General features: G+C 42.5%; 4 protein-coding genes across 5 annotated transcripts; 2 read left to right on the forward strand and 2 right to left on the reverse strand.

Moving 5' to 3' along the window:
* Window positions 1-1,445: 1,445 nt before the first annotated feature.
* Window positions 1,446-8,105, reverse strand: arpc1a (actin related protein 2/3 complex, subunit 1A). The gene is made up of 11 exons (XM_047578807.1): window positions 7,888-8,105; window positions 7,139-7,232; window positions 6,805-6,909; window positions 6,481-6,703; window positions 5,600-5,707; window positions 5,347-5,450; window positions 5,127-5,235; window positions 4,464-4,539; window positions 4,175-4,368; window positions 2,396-2,486; window positions 1,446-2,301 (listed from the first exon to the last, which is right to left on the reverse strand). Exons 2-11 carry the CDS (start codon window positions 7,200-7,202, stop codon window positions 2,263-2,265), a joined length of 1,113 nt encoding a protein of 370 aa, XP_047434763.1. The 5' UTR covers window positions 7,203-7,232; window positions 7,888-8,105; the 3' UTR covers window positions 1,446-2,262.
* Window positions 8,106-9,574: 1,469 nt separating this feature from the next.
* Window positions 9,575-11,102, forward strand: LOC125004769 (cell death-inducing p53-target protein 1-like). 2 transcript variants are annotated; one of them, XM_047579657.1, is made up of 4 exons: window positions 9,575-10,147; window positions 10,268-10,402; window positions 10,586-10,754; window positions 10,833-11,102. In XM_047579657.1, the coding sequence occupies exons 1-4, from the start codon at window positions 10,087-10,089 to the stop codon at window positions 10,948-10,950; spliced, it is 483 nt and encodes a 160-aa protein (XP_047435613.1). In that variant the 5' UTR covers window positions 9,575-10,086; the 3' UTR covers window positions 10,951-11,102. The 2 variants fall into 2 exon arrangements, with proteins under 2 accessions (XP_047435613.1, XP_047435612.1); XM_047579656.1 differs by lacking the exon at window positions 9,575-10,147 and having other exon boundaries at window positions 10,156-10,402.
* A 143-nt stretch (window positions 11,103-11,245) lies between these two features.
* On the forward strand, window positions 11,246-13,364 carry LOC125004768 (proline-rich protein 18-like). Its single transcript, XM_047579655.1, has one exon. The coding sequence runs from the start codon at window positions 11,653-11,655 to the stop codon at window positions 12,619-12,621; it is 969 nt and encodes a 322-aa protein (XP_047435611.1). The 5' UTR covers window positions 11,246-11,652; the 3' UTR covers window positions 12,622-13,364.
* abcg2b (ATP-binding cassette, sub-family G (WHITE), member 2b) lies at window positions 12,993-20,704 on the reverse strand. Its single transcript, XM_047579654.1, has 15 exons — window positions 20,397-20,704; window positions 19,559-19,618; window positions 19,342-19,459; window positions 19,111-19,266; window positions 18,561-18,718; window positions 17,779-17,930; window positions 17,563-17,655; window positions 16,883-17,034; window positions 16,457-16,608; window positions 15,790-15,879; window positions 15,469-15,593; window positions 14,400-14,554; window positions 14,211-14,300; window positions 14,021-14,073; window positions 12,993-13,919 (listed from the first exon to the last, which is right to left on the reverse strand). The coding sequence occupies exons 1-15, from the start codon at window positions 20,687-20,689 to the stop codon at window positions 13,772-13,774; spliced, it is 1,995 nt and encodes a 664-aa protein (XP_047435610.1). The 5' UTR covers window positions 20,690-20,704; the 3' UTR covers window positions 12,993-13,771.
* Window positions 20,705-22,356: the final 1,652 nt, after the last annotated feature.

Here is a 22,356-nt window from a genome sequence, read left to right on the forward strand (position 1 = left end):
GGTCTCCTCGAGGCCACCAAGTCTATTGCTGCTTGGAAGGCATCCTTTGGCTTTTATTCGTCAGTGTCGCCATCTAACCTTTGTTACAGTCTTGCAAATACTTTGGCAAATCTGCAGCACAACACAGTTTCATGCCATCACAAAATAAAAAAAATAAAAAATAGCCAAAGGCCAAAGACAGTAAAGACGAAACAACATTCAATTTAAACTATGGATAAAAATATGTGCGTGTTATTCAGTCAGGCCCCATAAATACAAAAATAATTGAGACTTCTGCTGAAAGCAGACGCAGATTTAATTCCACAGCAGGAACTTTTTCCAGAGAATAGGAACCGGAGGTAATCAAGAGTGTTTCCACCACAGGAACTAGGGTCTAAACTGGGTCCTATGGACATTATTTCAATAGTATAAATAGTCCCGGCTCAGGAGGCAGCACTTTTCAAAAGTAAAGGAAATCTGGGGTGGGGCTTACAGCGCTGGAGAGAGAGAGAGAGAGAGAGATTCTCCACAACAGAATGTGAAATCTGTTTGCTGTTCCCGCACTGGAACAATGAAGCCATTTGGAAGCAGAAAAAACCCAGCGGCTAAAATCTCCCCCACGCTCACTGTTGTTGACATTACTGTCACATTCCGCCACCTGCTGGAGCGGAGCAGCTTTCTGCATGGTCACATGCAAATAAAACATGGAAAAACAAGACGATTTGATCGGTGGAAGTTTAGTTCCTGGGACCTGGTGGTTTTAGGGCAGCGGTCTTCAGGCAAAGGACCCTCAAACAGATGGAGAGACTAAGTAGGGACCCCCTACCTACTATATGTGTTCTATATTAAACTCAACATAGTGCTATTTATAAATATACATTATTATTATCATCATTTTCCATTCAATATTAATCTATTCAAATAACACATTGAAATTTAAAATATGTGCAACTGCCATAAACATAAACGTACCTACATATATCAGCCCCTGTTAGCTTCTCTTCTGCTCATATTGCAGCGTGCTCTGGATTTCACCTGGGGACTAAAAAAAAGTTATTGGCCCAACCCAACATGATTGGCCCAGCAGTGATAGGGGCGGGGCCTAATGTGTACAGGAGGCTTTGATTGACAGGTCCAGTGTTGCGCTCTGAGTGAAATACAGCTGACTGAGATAATGTCTTCTGCCTCCATTTAGCGCTTTACTAAAATATGTCGGATTCATGTTAATGTGCATTTAAAGACATTTTAAATTGTGGAGAAAAAAAAAAAATATATAAAATAAATAAAAATGTCTCATCAAAGATTTCGCGACCCCCCTGCAGTACCTCTGCGGACCTCCTAGGGGTCGTGGACCCCCTACTGAAAACCTATGACTTAGACCATCATAGCTGAGACACTTGATCAGGGGCCCATAGACCTAAGACAAAAATGTGAGGAGTGTGAAAGGAAGAGAGCAGTCCAGTGTGTTGTGTTCTGTAAATGTATTTCATCTTTATTCATGTCTACCTCATAATCAGTTACATAGAAATCCTCCATCTCGTGTGGTTTTAGTGAAGTAGCTACAGAGCCTAGCGCTGGGCAGCCACGACTCCGCGCAGAGTTTAGACGGCTGCTTTCTCCTCCACCATCAGACCTGTACAGCTCTCAACAGCCAACCAGCAACATGTACTCGGAATATCAATAACCTCCGGTCTCAACTAAACAACGACTTCACCCGCCGAAGAATGCTCAATATCCTGCATCAAGTAAAACATCCTCCACTCACGCCTGCTTAAGTGCTGATATTCAGAGACCATGTTAAGGTTGAGGTGAAATACAGTCAGATTTTTGGATAAAACGCACCTTTCTAGTGTTCAACTTTTGGTACAGGAGGTTAGAGAACATAAAAACACACAGTTCACATCACGTTAATACGTGTCAGAGGACCTTCCCACTTTGACACCTGGTTAACCTTCATTTAAAAACAAACAAAAAAAAGAAATCAACAGTGATGTCACACGTCAGCTCAGTGTGTGTGTGTGTAGTGTGTGTGTGTGTAAGTGTAGGTGTGGTTTAGTGCGTGTATATATGCGAGCATGTAAGCACACGCCCACATTAGTGTGTTAGTGTCTGATCAGTGCTTCAGCAGACACTCGATAAGGTGGTCAGTTATGTACGTTACTGGCTGAACTGCAAGAGTGGAGGGGGGGAGGAGGAGAGGGGTGAGGAGTGGGGAAGCGGAGGGGGAGGAAGGAGGGGGAGAAGTGAGGCCGCAGCGTCTCTTCCTTCATTCACAATATTTCTTCACATGATGCGGAGACCCTGGATAGAAGCTTCTAGACTCTGAGGAGGTAAAAAACACAAGACGGGAGTCAGAGCTGGAGCGTCGGTGGGAATCGAACGCTGAAAGGAAACTGCTCCGACGTTCTGTTTTTACCTTGAAGTCCCAAATGGTCATTGCTCCATCGATGCCTGTGGTGCAGAACTTGCGACAATCCCTTTTGTCCCCCTCGTAGATAGACACTTGGCTAAAGGGACACACACACACACACACAACGGTTTTTAAAGAGGAGACAACATTTAAAATCATAATAATCTTACAACTACATTCATTGCATTGTGTATCACAGTATTTACTGTGCATGGTATCTATTCATGTTACCACTATTTTGAATTTACTGCCCTTGTTCAGAAATAGCGGTGGTGGAGGTGTGGAAGTTGTTCACCTTTGGCCCCAAACATGACTCTTTCTTTTTATTTTAAAATTGATATTAAAACATTCAAAACTGATATTGCATCTGAAGACAAAGTATCAATGTTACCACATATCTTCATATCCATATTTTTGCATATGTTCAGTATCTGTATATTCTTTTCATAGCTTGTATATTGCTCTTATGCACCTTTGTATGTTTTACAAACATTTGTTTATTTTATACATTGACCTCGCTTTTATGTGATTTCTGACCATTTTTGGTGACTGTTATTCCTACTGTTTCTGCATAATGATCCTACTGGATCCTACTAAAGTTCCCTCAGGATAAAAAAAAGTAGCTAATAATGTTAAAACTTTAAGGACAAAGATATGTTAGTGAATGGAAGAAATAAAGATTTTTAGCAATCTGCTGCCGAGCTTAGTTAGACGGTAGCTGGTTAGCTTAGTCGTGGTTGTTTCACATGTACTGAATAATAAAAGAAATGTCACACTGGTGTTGCCAGTACACACATATATAAGGACATCCACAGCAGGCAGAAACATAACCATGGAAATATTCAAATCTCTTGGAATTGTATTAATGGGACGTATTGTGCTAATTTTAGCACGTAGCTAAGGTTTCCGTTTCTAAGTTTGTTTTACATTTCCCTTATCTCCTCCGTGTTCATTTAAATGTTTCGTGGCTGGTCACAGCGTTTTAAGCGTGCTCGTAGCAAAGCAAGATTAAGTGTGTTTCATTACTGCCCACATTTGTGAACGCTGCCTGGATCCTGCCAAGATCCAGCTGCTCATCTCAGACATTACACCCACAGCTCTGTAGGACAAAAGTCTGGGTATAAACATCCACCAGCGCACGTTTCACACAACTAAGCTGCCTGTGACATTTTTCTCCACCATGTCTTTTTAAACATGGTGCAACTTGAGGTCAGATCCCTTTTCACAACTTATTTCATTTAGGAAGACAAAATATTAATATAATTATTAGTTTAGATGTGGAGCTATGGTCCTCTTCAAGAATTTATAATACTTCCATTACAAAACACAACTTCTGTTAAAGGGTTTAGATTAACACCAAGTTAAAGACAATGTTGTCTGATATGAGCCAGGGATAAATCCTACCTTTGTTTTGTATAGAGGTGTTATAAAGGGTCCTTATAGAGGAGTTTTGGTAATATTTGTGGGGGATATGGCTCTATTTGTTGTACTGGAAGATGCTTCTGATATTTGGTGTACTGGTGTTATATAATCCAACACAACGGGACCAAAAAATACAGGCTCCAAAATGGCCACAAACCTGTGCCATCCTTAATTTGAAATTCTACATTTCTATTTAGTTGTGTACAAGCAGCCGAAGCCTCCGTCTAAAATACTCAAGTGTGCACATTCACACGGAAAACTGCAAAGGTTTCAGCTCTGTTTACACCGTGTCAAAATAATTCTATTTTCAGTTTTTCTAAAAGCTTGGTGTGCGACTGCAGTCGTCGTTCAGATGTGACCTACGTGATGCTGTTCTGGTGCAACGTGTCCAGGGCAGTGTTGCGGTCCTCGGTGGTGGCTCTCTTGTCCATGTTCCTGAAGCGCTCCATGGCAGAGATGTTCCTCTGGATACTCTGCTTGGGGATATCGAGCTTCGACACGAATGTCAGCGCTCCTCCGTCGTCGCAGCGGAACAGCATGGGGCAGCAGTCGTGACCCTGAGGACAAAACAAAAAAAAAGTGTTACGGCTTTTCTCCTTTACAACAAATCTGTTTATAGCAATATGTCATAGTGTTACTGTTTTGTTCTCACCGCAGCTACTAGACTGTTCTCGGACACAAACATGACACTGATGAGAGGAAGGAACTCCGTCTTCAGCTGTGAAGGACTAAACACAGACAGACAAACAAACACACAGTACAGATCAGCAACAAAACAAACTAGAGTTGGATTCAGCGTGAACGTCTTCCTCTATCGTCTGATTGCAAATCACGGACAATTTATCAGAAAACCTTCTCTGTGTGGTGAAAGAAATAATGGTACATTCATTCTAATGGGCGGCTCTTTCAATTGCTTGGGATCCAGTCGCCCCCTGTTTTGCTGTTCGACAAAAGTAATCTCTATACCTCTCCATCCCCTTTGGTTTAAAGGGACGAGCATCTGAGCTCCTCATCTGTGTTTTAAGTCCAGTTCTAAATCCTGCATTTCCTCCACTATGTTTTCCACTGTAACTCAACAGCGATCACTGGAGTTGGCCTTTGTTTTATTGTCAAAATATTTCAGGATCATTTCCTTGAGCTCCAGTTAAACCGTGTGTGTACTGACGTTCAGATCTCTGCAAAGCCAGATGTCTTTTGTGTAGCTAAAAAATTAAATTACAGGAAATTAACAAATTCCTGAAATAATTTAACTAATTTATCAGTGAATAGCACCCACACAGACGTCTGTATGTGTGTAGAAATATATATGATATACCTGGCCGTCTTGGAGCTGTCCACCACAGTGACAGTGCTGTCATGGCTGACCCAGGCCAGGCGGTTACCAGACGCAGAGAAAGAGACAGAGTGGACCCAACCCCCTCCACCTAAGGCACAACGAGCACACACACACAAAAAAAAAAAAGCTAATGAAGTTTAGTTCAAAGGCTGACCGCAAAGACTTTCACTGTTGCATAAAAAAAGACACAAATGCCGACCTGCTCCTCCAAATTCTGCTAGCACAGCCCCAAATGGCATCTTGCTGCCCCAGGGCGTGGGGCCTGGTTTCTCTTCCACCTCCTTAATGTAGGCTGAGAACACCCTGGAGGCCAGAGAGGGAGGGAGGGAGGGAGGGAGGGAGGGAGGGAGCAAAGCAAAAAGAAAAAGAGGTTGGTCGGGTTTTCAGTCATCTAGTTTTCATCTTGACCCGTTAGAAACTATTGAAGATGCCTCACAGCACATGAGTTTTACCTGCATTTGAAGTCACATGACCCGGCAGCCAACAGGACGTTGTTCGGATGCCAGTCCAGACTGAGGATGGTGGAGCGGATCGGCTTCTTGATGTGCTTGCTTACCCACCTGAGACAAAGAGAGCACTTTTTAAGTAGTTTACTCACAGAACATTTACGTTAAAGTCTTTCAGACACATAATTATCAACAAGATGCTTTCATAGCGTCTGCAGTCACTTTCTCAACACAACTACCAAGAAAACCGGCCGCTGTTCAGTGACTGAAACTGAGTAAACTTTGTCAACTCTGATCACACTCAGACCATCACAGACTCCTCTCATATCCAGTGGGCATATACGTTAGCTACTGTCTGTTCTTGCATCACATTCATAACCTCAGTCTAGTCTTTGCCACTGTATCGGTAAACTCTACCGCTAATGAAGTTATTGCAAAAGTAACAGCAAGAAAACAATAAGGTAGAATTTGGCACTGAATTAAATCTGCATAACATTGTTGTGATTGAGCTGTTGTTATCAACTAAAAGTTATTAAATATGTGTTATTCATATATCATTAAAAACCAATAAATGATGATGACAGTTTTACAACGCTATCAATCAAAATTACAATGAAGTGTTATGCAACATTTGATTGTCACAGGGTCAGGAAAGAAAAAATCACCAATAGTCTAAACTTTAACCAGATGATGACAAACAGGCAGCTATTCAGACTCAGTCCGTCTAATCGTTGCTGCCATGTCCCAAAGTGATGAATTAGTATATGACAAGAATTATGAACAGAAGTGATAACACAGCATTTATACGTTCTTAATTACTTAAAAAAACAACATCAACACTGATAAAAACCATCAAGTTCTCGTCATGACGGCACCAATGGCCTCACCAGTCGTTCTCGGACTCGAAGTAGCAGACGGAGATGAGTCGAGCTCCGCTGCCGACCGCGAACTTGTTCTCGAGCGGAGACCACTTGACGAAGGTGGCTGCCCGGTTGATCCTGAGGATGACCAGCGTGGGCTTCCACACGCCCTCCTTCTGGGACCACACGTAGGCGTTACGATCGGCTCCACACGTCACTATACGGTCACTTTTGGGAGCCCAGTCGATACCTGCAGGCCAACCGAGAAACAAATTATTACTGAAGAAATTCTTACAGGATTAGAAGATTAAAAGACTTCATGTTTATTAAATTGAGAGTTTGATTAAACACCTGTTATGTGTCCATTATGTTCTTTCAGCTCATGGGTCTTCACCCACTGGTTCCCACTCTTCTTGTAGATATGAACTTCATGGTTGTTAGGACTGATGGCAATTTCTGGAGATAAAGAAAAAAAAAAAAAGTAGCCTGTTAACGTGATGGACTCACAGACAACAAGACAAGCTCGACCAGTCTCTCCGGTGTGTGCCAAATACCGGGCAGGGTGACTCAATGTATGTTTAGTCAGAAACAACAAGTGGCAGTCTTGTCTTGCTCCATTCAGAAAATAATGAGGTGCGCGGACTAGGGAAGAAGTCGAAGACAGGAGGAGACATTTGAGCCTTACGTGTCCTGTCGCGGTTCCACGCGTGGCAGGTAATGGGCTCCAACAAGAACTGGTGAAGGGACATCTTGTCTGGGTGTGGTCCTTAAGATTAACTCTGCAAAGTCACAAAGCAAAAAACTTTAAGTTTGGCGACCAACGACGAAACAAAACCCGGACTTTACAGGCGACGTGAACTTTGCCTGTCTGCTTCCAAACCCTCCTCTGACATTACAGCGCATATAAAACCACTGACCTGTTCTCCTAAAACTAGTTAACTGTTAACTTCAATTGAACATTACTCTGGGTGAGTTTCATTAGCTGATTAGCTGAACCGAACCAGGCAAAGAGACCAAGAGCTGCTAGCCACTGTTTCAAAAATAATAATAATAATAAAAGATTCAATAATAATAATTATAATAATATTAATAATGATGTAGCCAGCCAATTTTCAACCCACCACCGCCTGCAAAGTTAAATACTTTAATGAATCGATGTTGCCTTGATTAGCTGGCTGCTGTAATGCTGCCATAGCTAATAGCTTCACTCCCTTAAACATTAGTGGCAAAACATTAGCAGCGCCACTAGCAACTCCATCAAACACATAGCTTACAAATAAATTGTACTAAATTAACAATACTCGGAGTAACATTCGTCATTTTGAGCCACACACTAACGCCATTCACCAGAAGGCCTCTCTTCCCTATTCCCAGACCCCGGCTTTTCCTCATACTCCCGAGGAAGGCTACGCGACTAGCCGCGTGCTAACTCACCTCGTCAGTCCGCGCTCTCTCTCGCGGGGGAAGGTTAGATCAGGAGTGGACCTGAATTCGTGGACTCTGGTCAGTCGACACGAATTCGTCCAGGAATGTTGAGGGAATGTCAAGACGGCCAGCAGGACACGACCGGGAGCATCCGGTAGCTAACAACTCTGCAGCAGAGCCCGTGGACGCCTGGCTGACAGCTAGCTTAGCATCATCACGCTAGTCATCTGAATAATAGTGGTGGGCGGATCGATCCCGAAATGTCGATACGTCCGATACCAGGGCTTTATACTATAAAATCGATACTTTTGATACTTCAGCTTGTCCTCAAACTCATTTTAGTTCAAGGGGGGGACACAAAAATTTAATTTGATCTCAAGTGAGACCAGTAACATAACAGAATAATAAGCTATGAATAACGACAACTCCAGACGTTTTCCATTAGTTTTAGTACAAAGAAGAACAAGGAAATTAGGAGATTGTTTGCATTTAATAAAATATCATTTAAAAAATCATTTTTAAAGGAAACATTAGTACAATTATGGATCATTGGCGTCTACTGTTTAGTCTTGGGTCTCAGTGTTGTGTTTTGTCCACTTCTCTTTCTATAATAGTGGATGAATTAGGAACAGAAGTTATTTTAATTAAAAAAATTGCAGTCTTCTATGTAATTTTATGTAATTTTTGCACTTTGTAAATTCAAATTAGACACTCTGGCTTTTGTCCTACTGTGTGTTTGACATCCTTGCTCCAGCCTCTCGTCATTGGACAAGAGGCTGGGTACACCATGGACAGGTTACCAGTCTATCACATGGCAAACACTGAGAGACATACAACCATTCACACTCACCCCTACGGCCGATCACCAATGAACCTAACAAGCATGTCTGTGGATGGTGGGAGGAAGCCGGAGTACCTGGAGAGAATCCACGCAGAGAACATGCAAACTCCTCACAGAAAAGGTCCAAGTCAGGTTTCAACCCAGACTCTTGCTGTGAGGCATCAGTGTTAACCGTAATGTATATAATTAATGGGAACGCAGTGGAAAGTAACTAAACCAGGGGTGTCAAACATACAACACTACACTATATACAGTATTTGTATTTATTTATTTTTTTTAGTTTTATCAGACACATTATATGTATTTGCGCAAAGTATCGGTATCGCATCGGCATCGCCGATACCATCTTGAATTTTACACAGTATCGGACCGGAAAGGAGATCGGTGGTATCGAACATCACTACTGAATAATCTCCTTCACGGCGATACCTCCTCACACACACACACACACACACACACAAACTCCGACCAGTGTGAAAGAGCTCCTCTAGCGACTCTAGTACAAACATTCAAAGTGGTCAAACCGGTCACAAAACTCCACCTTCTGTGTCAGACTTGTATGAAAACACCATATTAAACGAGTCTTCCAGTGCTCTATCACCCACCGGACACATGACAACTTCCCCTTAAACACTAGATTCACTGTGTTAAAGTCAACTTTTTTTATTTTTATTTTTTCAGATCTTTTTTTTTAATTGCTTTTTTTGTACAGTCTGTGAATATATCATTTTATTTTATTATTAGTATTTATATATACACACATAGAATGTATTAATTGGATCTACATTAATAACAAACAGACTTTGAGTAGTGTAATTTATTTTTATCACAAGACAATGGTACTGCAGTGAAGTAACACAATTACTGGACAAAGATCTTAGCCATAGTCCTAAACTGCCCATAAACAACAGGCACTGTAAATACATAGTCATCAAAATCCGCTCATTTCCAGCATGTTGTTTATCATAGTTATTATTAATGGCAACTTTAAGTATGATTTAGTAGTAGTTAAGAGGTTTCACTGTCTTTCAAAGCTCAGAAATATTGCTAAAACAATGTGAATAATGTATATTACCACACAGTAGAGGGGGGAATATATATATATATATATATCACAATATTGCATATTTGTTCAGGACAGGACAAAACAAACTTAAAACTTAAAACTAAAGTCCTAAGTATGATGTCTTGCTTATTTCCAAAGCTTGTGTTTCCATTGACTTGTGGGTAAAAATTCTTGAACCAATCAAAGAAGATGTCAATTAACTGCACCTGGTGCTTCTGCACGTGCTCAGCTGCTACCTGCATGAAAACACATTTGGACTTTCAACTTCCTTTTTTTTGTTGGCCTTCACCAATCCTGTTAAATGGAGTCACTGTCAAAAATGGATGAGTCATTTCCGACGCCGCCACCATACTTTCTACCAGGTAAAAATGCCTCGTCGACAGAAAACATGACCCTCCCTTTGTTGTTTGGTTTAACGGAGCCTGAAGTAATCTGGATGTGGAGCGGGTCAAAAATAAAACGTCTGTGTGTATTATTTACAGATGAAAGAAATTCCGGACAAGACGTGAGGGTCTACCAGATCTACTCACCTTTCAGTCCACCACCACCACCTCCACCTTCTTTCTCCTTTTCACCAGGTCTCGGCTGCTCCACTCAAACTCACTTACCTCTGCCAGGTACATGCTCACCCAACGACCTCCATTTTGATTTTGTGGAGCAGGCCTATGTGTCACATTTTATTTGTTCACTGTTTAGTTTAAACCCAACTATTAAGTTATGTTTTTAGATGTTGTTTGTCTACTATGAATGTGATGGGATATCATACTCATGTCTTATACTCATGATCATCTTCTCTGTAGCTACCCCTACACATACTCCCAGGCCAAAGTTTGTGAGCTATGAAACGGCGCTGTATCGCTCTCCAGCCCTGACGACGTGCCCCTCCTGTCAGACTCAAGTCACCACGCAGGTCACCTTCCGAGTCGGGACTCACGCATGGCTCATGTGTCTCGTGTTTGTGTTATGCGGGTGAGACGAGATGCTTTCGGACACCTAAACCTAGTTAATCTAAATCATATGTGCTAACGTGGGACTCCCGTCTTTCAGGTTGGTGCTTTGCTGCTGCCTGATCCCATTCTTCGTAAACCACTTCAAGGATGCCTATCACACCTGCCCTCGGTGTCGGCTTGTTCTTCATGTGCAGAAGAAGACATGCTGCAAGTGAATGTACTCTGCTGCAGTAAAATGCATGTCGTTTCATCAGATTTCTATGTTTAGATTTGAATGTTTAGACTGATGTGTTCTTCATCAGTTCCTGAATGAAAAGATTTTAACTTGGCTTTCATCATGTTTTGAAATAAAATTGTATTACCTGTGCCAATCTTTTTTTTTTCTCCACATTTTGTCTCACCCAAAAAAAGAATAAAGAAAAAGCATGCTACAGGAAATAGCTTAGTTTAATTTAAGATAAATTGCCTTATTAGCATTTGAAAAGGAACAGAAAACCTCCTCCCTCTGATAATTTAATGCTGTGGAAAAAATATTTTATCACTTTATTTTGTTGAACCTACTTTGTGAAATGTTTATTAATTTCCACGCTTTAACTGGCCTCGTCTTCCATAGATTTTTACCTTTGCCGTTGTAAAGCACAAAATCATTATCAACCCTATGCCCTCTGTGGACTGTGTGTAGTAAACGTGCGCTCACTGATCAGAGGATTAGAAGTGTAGGTTTATTTTAGATCTTTGAGCCTCAGAGTAATGAGCATTTGAGATGTTGCCGGTGAAAGCTTCGGTGACATCACACCCTCCTCCTCCTCCTCCTCCTTATTCTTGGCTTCTCAGGTATAAGACACTGTCAGGATGTTGGCTGTTCCGGGGGTAAATGTGCCTAGGTAGGATCACACCGGCTGCCTGCTGACACCTGCATGGCTGAAGATGCATCGGAGTGTCCCTCAGGCTGCCTCAATAGATCGGTGTCCTCCTCAGTGCCCCCTTTGTTTTTCTTCCAGCACTTCAGCAGCACAACTGAGCTCATTTCCTACTTGATGCTGTGCGTTGCCAAAATGCCTTTCATACCGCCAGTGTCGATCGCTCGCTCTGGGTCAGGACGGGCCGGGAAGGAGAAGTCCATCAGCGACACTTCATCACCTCTGGACAACACTAAGGTTGAAGCTGGAGACAAAGGCAGCTCAGTGAAGGAGAGGCTGGCTTCAAACCTGAAGCAGCTGGGGAAGAAGAGTCAACCCAGGAGTCATCTGCCTTTGATGAAAGGGGTGCCGGGGTCAGAGCTGCATGCGAAGAGAAGGGACCGCCTGTTGCCCTCGTCGCAAACGGACCGGTCCCCGGCCTCCCGCTCGGGGGACTCCAAGGCACAGCAGCACAAGCGCGTGAGCCACAGCCCCGTGAGGAGCGAGCCAGGGGGGGCGAGGGCGAGGAGCAGGGACCGAGAGGAGGTCCATTTCACGCTGACTCTCACACCCGAGGCTGTTCTGCTGCTGCAGCGGAGGAACGGCGAGAGGCGCCAGCGTTCACCGGCCAGGAATGCCGCGAGTGGAGCCGGCGCCCCCGGGAGCGCCACGGATTCCAGGCGCAGGAGGGAAAGCGTCTCTAGAAGGCACCAACCAGCAGCGCAGAGGAAGAGCCCCCTCAACAACAGAGCGGCTGCTAAAAGCAACTCCGACGCCCAACCGGGGGACATAAGCTCGATTTTGAAAATCTCGCTCCTGAACGAGCAGCACAGGTACGATGACGTGGAGTACGAGGAGGAGGAGGTCTTCGGCGTGGATGAGCGCGTGGTGCTGAAGTGCACCGAGTGGCTGCGTGGGTTGGAGAACACACCCGTGACGATGGGTAACAGCCTCGGCAAGAGTGTAAGCAGCGTTAAGAGTTTCTAGGGTGAATTCAGGTGAACGGACTTGCAGTTAAAAAGAGAACCGTCTCTGTGTCAATTAGTTTCTGTTCAGTCTTTCTAGTGTATGTGTCTAGTTTGGTGCTAAAGTGGTCAAAGAAGCGAGGCATTCCACTCTGAATGAGATGATGTAACGACTGTGCTGTATTTATCCCACAGTGATCTTTTCCTACAATACAGTATATTCTTCACTCTGACACGTGACTTTCTAACAAGGAGAAAGTGAATGACAACCCATACAGCACCCGGAGAGACAAGTCTACACCGCCTGTGTTGCGAATGGAGAGGTCAGAGCGGCAGATCAGACACGGAGTAGCACACTATTAGTGAAAATGTGGATAAATGATGCACAAGAGATGAAGAATATCTGTATTTCATGCAGCGGTGCAGCCGTAAAACACATAGCGGTCGATACATTTCACACATCGCTCAGCTTCGACATCAAGTTGCTGGTGCAAGGTCCGCTGTATATGTGACAATATCAGAGTAGAATAAGATGTGTTTCATGGATTTAAGATGATCTGTAGTCACATTTCCAGTATGCAGCTCATGGGTTTACGTATACTTTATCTTAAGTTAATTTATCTTTTTTTTTTTGTAAAACTTTCATAAAGTTTGAACAAAACATGTACATTCTACAAACATTTAAATATAATCCTTGCAATGTTGCATTATTGATGCAAGGCATCGATAACAATGTACAGCTATAAAGTTTTTTGCCGAAAAACAGACACGTGTTGTTATTTCTCTAGATTCCCCATAAAACGTGGATTATATACATATTTTGTGGATCGGAGCTAATTTAGGTTCACTCACTGTAAGTAGCTTTGTAAGGATTTAGATGCTGGCTTGGCTTCCGCTGGAGATTCCCTTGTGCAAAGACCGAGTGCGCTTAGTAGCAGCTTATCCAAGTAGGAGTCAAATGTCAGAACACGTGTGTTTGTTCCGGTTTGAGGCGTCAGCGAGCGACGGACTTAATGCGTAATCTCTAAAGAATAATTAAGAGTTTAAATAATATCTAAAAGTTCTACCTAGTGCAAATGTACAACAAAACCTCTCTGGTATCTTCTTTTCTTCACAAAACGAATGACGTAAAGACACGGTTGATGATGGAGACACGAACACGTGGGTCGGCATCACTTCCAGCGGTTGATTCGTCGCAGCTGCACGTAGGCCAGCAACATGCAAATGAGTATGATTCCCAGCAGAGCCACCTCGTTCTGCCAGAAGCCCCACGTTGAGTAGTCGATGTCCATGCTCTCCAGGTACACCTCCCCCGGCAATCTGCAGCACAGGCGAATGAGACTTAAAATACGTGCATGCGGACAGGTTTTTAAGTGTTTGCTGGTGTCGTGTTTTTAAAGTGGCCATGCCATCACACTCACATCGTGTTGTTGTTGTAGAACACCAGTCCTTTCATCTCATTGATGTACACAGCCTAAGAGAGATAAAGAGATCAGGTTAAAATAACTTCCTCACTTCAAATGAAAGAAGATTAAATTCAACCACACTGATCTCATTATCAGTATCTGACATGCACTCCAGTCTCTCCTCCGCCTATTTCCCACATCTTACATTCAGTCCATAGCTGAAGATACTGATCCACTTCAGCCACGATAGCCAGCTCAGCATGGCGTTGAGATTGACGAGAAAACCACCGAAGACCTAAAACAGAGGAACGTATTGGGGTAAGAGAAGGAATAATAGTTCTGGTACGTGTCATAAGTTCAAGAGTTTCGCTATCTCAGAAACATGGCGTCTCACCATCATGAAAACAAAGGGCAGAGCGATGAGGATGTTGGCCATCGCAAAGGTGGATGTGCTCGCTGAGACAAGGAAGGCCAGACCAACCCCTGCCAGACTGACCAGGGACAGGGTTAGGGCAAAACAGAAGAAGGCCTCAGCGGTAAGCTTCAGACCTGAAAAGACACCAGACACACTGTAAAAATACAGAAGACAGAGTTTTCTCTATAAAACAAACAAAAAAAGTCTTTTAGGCCAAGGACCCCCAAACTGATGGAGAGATTACGTTTAACCTACTATATGTGTTCTATATTAAACTCGGCCTAGTGCAATTTGTAAGTATACTATTATATATATACTGTAAATATATACTTTTTATTCTCATTCTGAATCCTGTATTAAGCTATTCAAGCAATACACGGGTTCAAATATTAATTTTTACTTATGTTTTTTGTTCTAGTGACAAAGCGATCCATTTTGACAGACTCTCGGAGCCCGACAGAGTCAGCGAGTAATATGCGATCTTGTGATTGGCTCAGCAGCGATGGGGGGCAGGGCTACTGTGATTAACAGGTCTCGTGTGAAACAGTGCTGTTGAGGCAGCTCCTGCGCCTCTGAATGAGTGAAAGATAACATCTTCTGCCTCCATTTATCCCAAAATATGTTGGATTCATGTTAATGTGCATTTAAAGAAATTTTGATTTGTGGGGAAAAAAATTAAAAAAGAAAACATATAAAAAGAAAGAAAGATTTTGCGACCCCCCTGCAGTACCTCCATGGACCCCCTGATGAAGACCTATGCTTTAGCGGACAAAGACGGCAAGGCCCAACGCTCAAGAATAAAGGCTAGCAGCAGCATTTCCCTGTGATCCAGATTTTATTCAAGAAGACTGGGACATGCTTCAGATGACAACAAACCTACCCTGAAAGAGTTTTGCTGCTGTCCTCATTCACAGCATAATTTGCAGTTTCAACACCCTGGATATTCATAGTAACTTCTTGGCTGTGAATACTGACACATAAGATCCTTTTATACAGATCAGCAATGTGTGAAAGTGTGTATGTGTGCGCATGCAGGCAGGTGTGTTACCCATCATAAAGTAGGCGATGGCGCAAAACACCAAGATCGGGATGATGCGATTAGGGAGGAGATCGGCGAAGACCTTGGACAGGAAGTAGACAGACGTGCGGTAATAGCCGCTGGAGTTCTCATGGCTGCAACAAACATTAACAAATGAGATAAGATAATGCTTTGTTAATCTCGAGAATAAAAAAAAACAGGGCATTGAAAAACGTGACTCTGTTCACAGTCTGTGAACAGAGATCAGAAAAGAGAAGCCGTACAGCATTGAAGGCAGAGAGGCTGAAGACAGACCCTCGTCACTGTTCACGCCCTCTATGGGTCACTCACATGAAAATCGCCCTTTCATTGATAAAGAGTTCAACGGCAGAAAGATTCCCAAACACCATGTTGATGATGAGGAAGAAGAAGGCGCCGCTCCTGTTGGTGAGAAACAGAGGGAGGACGGGGGAATCAGCACATTTGATTATCAGTTTATCAGATGAATAGTTAAGCACAAAATGTGCCCTGAGTTTGACCCCATAAACCTGAGGATTAAAGTGTCATAAAAGCTGTTCCCTTGTCTCCACATCCCGGCTGCTTATTTACTCATCCACTTTAGTGGGAGAATCTTCCCTCTCATGAGTCAATATCCGCTTTCCACGAAGCCTGGCAGACTTCTAGAATATGTGGACATATTCACATTTGCCATCCCCGTTAAGATAAGATGGGATAAGATAACACAACCCTTTCATTTATGCCACAATTCCACAATGGCGGTGCGGGGTGGGAGCATAGTGCTGCGCGAGGACAGGGTGCGCAAGAGATAACAAAGTAAACATTACACATATGCTCGGTTGTAAAGCCTCATGGCAGCAGGACGTAATGATAATAATAAGGTACTGTGGAAACCAAGGCAATTTAATGAAGAAATCGGTTTATATTGTCTTCTCTTTTCATTTATGTTGCGTACAGAGGTGAGAAGGGAGCGGGCGCACTGAGTGGTTGGTAGGTTTACCTGTTCTGTAAAGCCTCGGGCAGCGTCAAGGGCATTTGGTAATAAATGAGTCCCACCAGAATTGCAAAGAAGACGTTGAGGGCAAACTGGGCGTAAGAGGTCTGAGGGTTTCTCAGATTGTTCAGCACTGTCCTGCCACACACCACCCGCATCTGTTTCACACACGCAAGAAGAAGAACGCGATAAATAGGATTTATGGTCGTAATAACAATAAACTGTGTTCTTTCAGCGGTCACCACAAGTGTCCATGGCAGCCGGATAGCACGGCCATTAATCTGTGACATAACAACTGTGATGTCACCTCATGTCTGTGCATAACAACTGAAAAATGAAATGTCTCAGCAAAAAAAAAAAAAAAAAAAGAGATTCCTTAGCGTGTTTTTAATGTGTAAATAGTTTTTGTTTCGTAGCTGTTGATTTGCTGACCTGGTAGAAGAAAGAGGTGGGATAGTCTGTTGCCAAGCTTTCCTTTTGGGTCCTTTGAGCAATGGTCTGGTTCACATGGTCCAGCTCCTCGACCACATTCTGGTGCAGCTGGGACTGCTGATACTTTATTGCCAGTGGGTTTTTACCTTCATCTGGGGAAAGAGAGAACATTCGTATCACAGTGCCATGTTAGAGTCAGATAAGGACAGTAAAGATCTGTTTTTTATAACAGACATTAAGCTCATTTATGTGAGCAGGTAAATGAGGTGAAATAAAAATGATGACTATGAGTACTTTTTTAACAGTTTGACATTTTGGAGGGGGAAAAAATCGATCTGTTGAGTATATTACTGCAGTCTTGTCATGATACTGATGTTTCCAAACAACGAGCAGCGACTCCAGAGAGTCATTGTGGACAAAACCTACCTAACCCTAAACCTAAATTTAAATCTCAGAAGGTAAAAAATAGGTTTTCTTGCCACCTAACAGAGTCTGTAGTAAATGAGTGAAGTATAGATATAAAACAATGTACAAGTTACATGTAACCTAGACTTCTTGTGCTATTACTTTTCAACCAGTTTCAGCCAATTTGATTTACACAACAAGATGTTTTCCTCTAAAGAAAAAAAGCAACACTTCACTTAACATTATACACGGTGTTTTGTTAGATGTCAATTTACCTTCACTGTGCAGATTAATCGTTGACTTTGCTTCTCCGTTTGTGATGTCCATGAAGAAGTCAGCGGGGTTGTTGAAGGCCTCGATCTGGTAACCTGGTTCAAACACACACACAGACTAGTGAAGTTTATGTGAGGAGTGCTTCTTTACAACCAAACAAAGTGGAAGTGCCCCCCGTCTGGGCAACGTCATTGTGTTTTCAAATGGAGATCATGTACCGAGGTTTGTGAAGTAGTCTAGAGCATGGTCTGACGCTCCTGCGTACACCACCTGGCCTTTGTGCATCAGAGTCAGGTGGTCAAACTGTCTGAAGATGGAGTAGCGCGGCTGATGGATGGAAAAGATGACCGTCTTTCCTCGTCTGGACAGCCTGAACACATGTGTGAACATTTGTTTAAAGATAGCTTTAGAGCAGAGGTCTTCAACGTTTTTCAGGCAAAGGACCCCCAAACTGATGGAGAGATTATGTGTTCCATATTAAACTCGGCCTAGCGCTGTTTATAAATACACATTATAATTGTCATGTTGCATTCAGTATTAAGCTATTCAAATAATACACAGGTTCAGATGTTCATTTCCTTATTTCAAACACGTGCAACAGTAGGGGAGGCTGTGAACATAAGCACACCTGACATAAACATAGCTAACTGGTGATAGATAGATAGATAGATTACTTATAGATTACTTATTACTTTATTCATCCCCGAAGGGAAATTAGGTAATTGGTGTAATGACAGATAAAGAAAATAATTCACTGGTTCAAGTTTTAACTTTAAACACAGCTTAAAGGTAGTAGAGCCAATGAATCACTGGTCTCAGTAGTTGGCTGATGTGAGGGAGCTGCGTGGTTATTCTTCTCATGTGTCTGGGATTTCACTGTATTCATGTTAACGTGTATTTAAAGAAATTTAAATTTGGGATGGAAAAAAATGAGAAGTAAAATAAAAAATAAGTCAGTGTTATCAATAATGACATTCATTTGTAAACAGAGCTGCTGTACTTGTGCAGGAGGCTGATGATGCAGTTGGCAGTGTTGGAGTCCAGTCCAGTGGTCGGCTCATCGAGGAACAGCAGAGAGGGCGAAGTGATGAGCTCCATCCCGATGCTGCACCTCTTCCTCTCCCCTCCTGACACACCACGCAGAAACTCAGTGCCTATCTGAACACACACACATAAACACAGGGACAACACTCAGTTCCTACGTTCAATAGAACAGGTGGATTTAATTCTTCTTAATACTTAATACTCCTCTAAAACTGGTGCTTGTAAGTCTATTTTTCATATCTGTAAGTTTACCTCACTTGCAGTGAGAACCTTACCTTTCTATTGTCACATCATTACAGAATATAATATATCTCCGTCTACCTTCCATAAGTATGAGGCTTCCCACAGGCCACAGCCACAGGAACATTACTTTTATTTATTTTATCTATTTTAACTCTTAAGTGTAATGCTTTGGGTTTTGTAACAGCCTTCAGTTGATCCAGATCATATGCTACTTTTTCATTTACGTTGTGAGGAGCTATTAGCGTGCGCGTAGAGATCTGTACCTTAGTATCAGCACAGTCTACAAGGCCCAGGTCTTGGATGATGGAGTTTACTCTGTCGTGTTTTTCTGCGCTGGAGTGAAGCTTAGGGTCGAGACGCAGGTTGGCGCTGAACAGGAGGTTTTCTCTCACAGATAAGGTGCCCATCACAATGTCGTCCTGGAAACACAAAATGCTTTGTCAGTAAACTGCACTCAACTTCGTGATGTCAAAGGTATGCTCGTGTTTGTGTACCTGCACCACATAGCCAGAGCTGAGCCTGAGTTCGGACGTGACAATTTTGCCGTCCACCAAGACGGTCCCTTGCCGCAGCCCAGCGGGGTTTTTTCTGCCGGCGATTACGTCCAGGAGCCTGCGAAGAGACGGGAGAACTTCACCTTGACGTGACTGAGAGGCTGGTTGCACGTGTGTGTGGTGGGGTTTATGCCGTGCAAATGAATCTGTTCCTTACGATGTTTTACCGCTTCCTGTGGCGCCCATGATGGCGTTCATGCCGGGTCTCATGATGCCGCTGCAACAATACAATCACATACAGTCAGTTTATTCATTCATTCATTTTTACTGGGAATTTGTTAAAGCAGTGGAGCTTTATTTGTGAATATATATCACAATCTCTTATGTCGTCATGCTTATGTCATTTTATTCCATTTTTATTCTATTTCCATTCTACTCGTTTTATTTTCGCTACGTATTTTTATTCTGTTATTTATTTTGTGTCTGTGAAGGTGATTTGGCACCAAGTACCAAGAACTGAATTACTGGTAATGATGCTGATTGTTACGCATGACAATAAAAAAACTCATGAAACTTGTGATACAGACTACAAGTACCAAATGTCACCCTTTCATATATTCAACAGCATTGTTAGATGTTTCCGTGTTATTTCTATTCATTTAAAAGTGTTTTTACATGTTTTCCAGTAAATATGACTCACCTCTTAATCATCACACAACATCCCTTTGGGCCTGTGCATCAATCAGTCCACATTAAGTTCTATGCCACTCATTCTCATAACTCGATTCAAGTGGCTTGAATTACTAAAAAGACTAGACTACGAGTACAACTGCAAAAGCCACACGTGTTATACATCTGTTTTCTTGTTTTTTAATCTCTAAAACTGTCAACAAAAGCTTACAGAAACCTATTCTGGGCGTCAAGAAAAAGCACAGGCAGTATTTGTATAAAAACACAGAGAAGCACACGTGGAGTCCCATTGTCGTTTAGCTATGTCATCAGGCAAAGATAATCCTGCTGAGTATGTAGAGGCCCAGGTGAGTATTATCTCCTACCTTACGTCGTTTAGGATGCATTTTTCAGGACCTATCTTGCGGCAGAACTTTGTCTCCTGAATGCAGTATTGCAAGTGGCTGAACGTGAGCGTCGGCCCTTTTCTCTGGAAATCCTCCTCCATCTCGCAAACGATTTCGTCCCCCTTGTCCATCTTCAACAACGGTGTGAAGCAGAGAGTCGGTAGAGCCGGGGTTCCCAAAGAGAGCGTGGCGGAGTCCCGAGAGCCGCGCAGACCGGCAGAGAGAGACAGGGACACAGGTGAGCGAGAATTTATTCTGCGAGCGTCTGTCATAACTATTCCAACCTTTGGACTTAGACTTATGTATCAATAAGATAATGCGACATTGAACTTTCCCTCCTAAACCTCAACCACAACACAAACTGAGCCACAGAAGCGCCCCAAACAGCAAAATCTGAAGACACACGGTTGTGTGTGCGCTTGGCATTCGTCTTTTTAGCTGTACGTAAGCACAGTAAGTCCTTCCATTATTAGCGCTCATCCATATTCAGATTTATGGACGGCAGGAGGCAGCAGCACTAAGGACAAACACACACTCAGTGGCAACGTTATGTAAACAAATACTCAAAGAGATGCAAGTGAGCAACAATAGTCTGCAAACTTTCTGTAACTATGCTCCCACAGTAACCTACTAGGTTTCAGGAAAGTCTGTCCACTGCATTTTACAACATGACTGGTTCCTCTGGAGCCGTGGTGAGTTTGGACATGACCGTTTGAAGGCTCATAGTTAATCTTCCAATAATCCCAAAGGTGCCGGATGGAGATTTCTGCAAAAGTGGGCAAACCATGTCTGCCATGTTAAAACAGCAACGCACCTTCACAAGAAATCAAATATGACGTTGGGATTGAAAACATGTGCACTGTGGCAAAGTTAAAACAATCGCTCCTGTTACAAATTAAAAGTCTAGTCGAAAGGCAATAAAACTAGTGTTACAGGTTTAATTGTCCTCCTGTCCCCAGTGGCTTGTTTAAGGCGAGTTTAACCTTAACCTGTGTGGCGTTCATATTTTTGTTACTCGGGCAAGTGTTTGTGTTCATTGCATTTTGGGGCTTTTAATTCACCATAATAAAACTGTTTTATATTAACAACTCAATAAATATTTACTTCAGCCTAATTACAAGCAATATAAGCATAATATATGGTAAATGTTTGCTATTTACTTTTGTTATATCACATTTATGAATTAAAGTGCTACTCGTTTTTTTTTAATAAAATGCAATAAATGTTAAAAGTTTTAATGAAGATATGAATGGGAAATGTCAACAGTAAGTTTGTAACTGTGGCAAGATTTTTCATAACAATTAATGTTTCATATTTTGAACTTGATTAGAAATTGAATCCATGTAGGTCAGTCAGTAATCTTACAGCATTACAAACTTAACAGAAAGGTTCTCTGACAGTTTTTGCATCCCGTGGGGATTCTGTAGATCCCCCTTTGAACCGTTGAAAAAACAAAAAACAAAAACAAAAAAAAACAAAAAAACCCCAGCAAGGATAAAACCCCCAAAGATGCCATGTACATAGGTTTGGTGCATCCCCTTCCACCCCTCTACGAAAACATGCCTTCCCTCAACATGGGTGGAATCCTGTACAGGAAGGAATCTGGGATGAAAACCTCAGAAAAAGACTTAATTTCACGGCTATCCCTGTTGGCTTTTGTTTCATCCTTATGACACTGGCAGACATGCGGGTCAGCTCATTACTTGGGCAAGAAGACCATTCAGTTTCACCATATTTCTTCACTTGGTAGCTGATGATGGAGGATGGGTGAAGGCCCATGATAGGCCCATCATACAAGGGTTAAGTTAACTCTAATTACACAACGCAGCATTTGGGACATAGCATATCTGAATCCATTTTCTGGTTTCATAACCTTTCAAATCAAATCAAACTTTATTTATACAGCACTTTTCATACAAAATGCATCCAAAGTGTTTCA

This window comes from Mugil cephalus, chromosome 2 (genome assembly GCF_022458985.1).
Source record: "Mugil cephalus isolate CIBA_MC_2020 chromosome 2, CIBA_Mcephalus_1.1, whole genome shotgun sequence".
NCBI lineage: Eukaryota > Metazoa > Chordata > Actinopteri > Mugiliformes > Mugilidae > Mugil > Mugil cephalus.

Bases quoted from the DNA above. Each gene is read 5' to 3' on its own strand.
- LOC125004768 (XM_047579655.1), top strand. From the start codon at position 11,653: ATGGCTGAAGATGCATCGGAGTGTCCCTCAGGCTGCCTCAATAGATCG.
- LOC125004769 (XM_047579656.1), top strand. From the start codon at position 10,174: ATGACCCTCCCTTTGTTGTTTGGTTTAACGGAGCCTGAAGTAATCTGG. The intron at 10,403-10,585 runs GTACATGCTCAC...TCTTCTCTGTAG, and splicing joins AACTCACTTACCTCTGCCAG to CTACCCCTACACATACTCCC. The intron at 10,755-10,832 runs GTGAGACGAGAT...CCCGTCTTTCAG, and splicing joins CTCGTGTTTGTGTTATGCGG to GTTGGTGCTTTGCTGCTGCC.
- arpc1a (XM_047578807.1), bottom strand. From the start codon at position 7,202: ATGTCCCTTCACCAGTTCTTGTTGGAGCCCATTACCTGCCACGCGTGG. The intron at 4,540-5,126 runs GTATATCATATA...GTCTGTGTTTAG, and splicing joins GACAGCTCCAAGACGGCCAG to TCCTTCACAGCTGAAGACGG. The intron at 2,487-4,174 runs GTAGGTCACATC...GTGTCCCTTTAG, and splicing joins TTGCACCAGAACAGCATCAC to CCAAGTGTCTATCTACGAGG.
- abcg2b (XM_047579654.1), bottom strand. From the start codon at position 20,689: ATGACAGACGCTCGCAGAATAAATTCTCGCTCACCTGTGTCCCTGTCT. The intron at 19,619-20,396 runs GTAGGAGATAAT...GTATTGTTGCAG, and splicing joins TGCATCCTAAACGACGTAAG to CGGCATCATGAGACCCGGCA. The intron at 19,460-19,558 runs GTAAGGAACAGA...GTCTCTTCGCAG, and splicing joins ACAGGAAGCGGTAAAACATC to GCTCCTGGACGTAATCGCCG.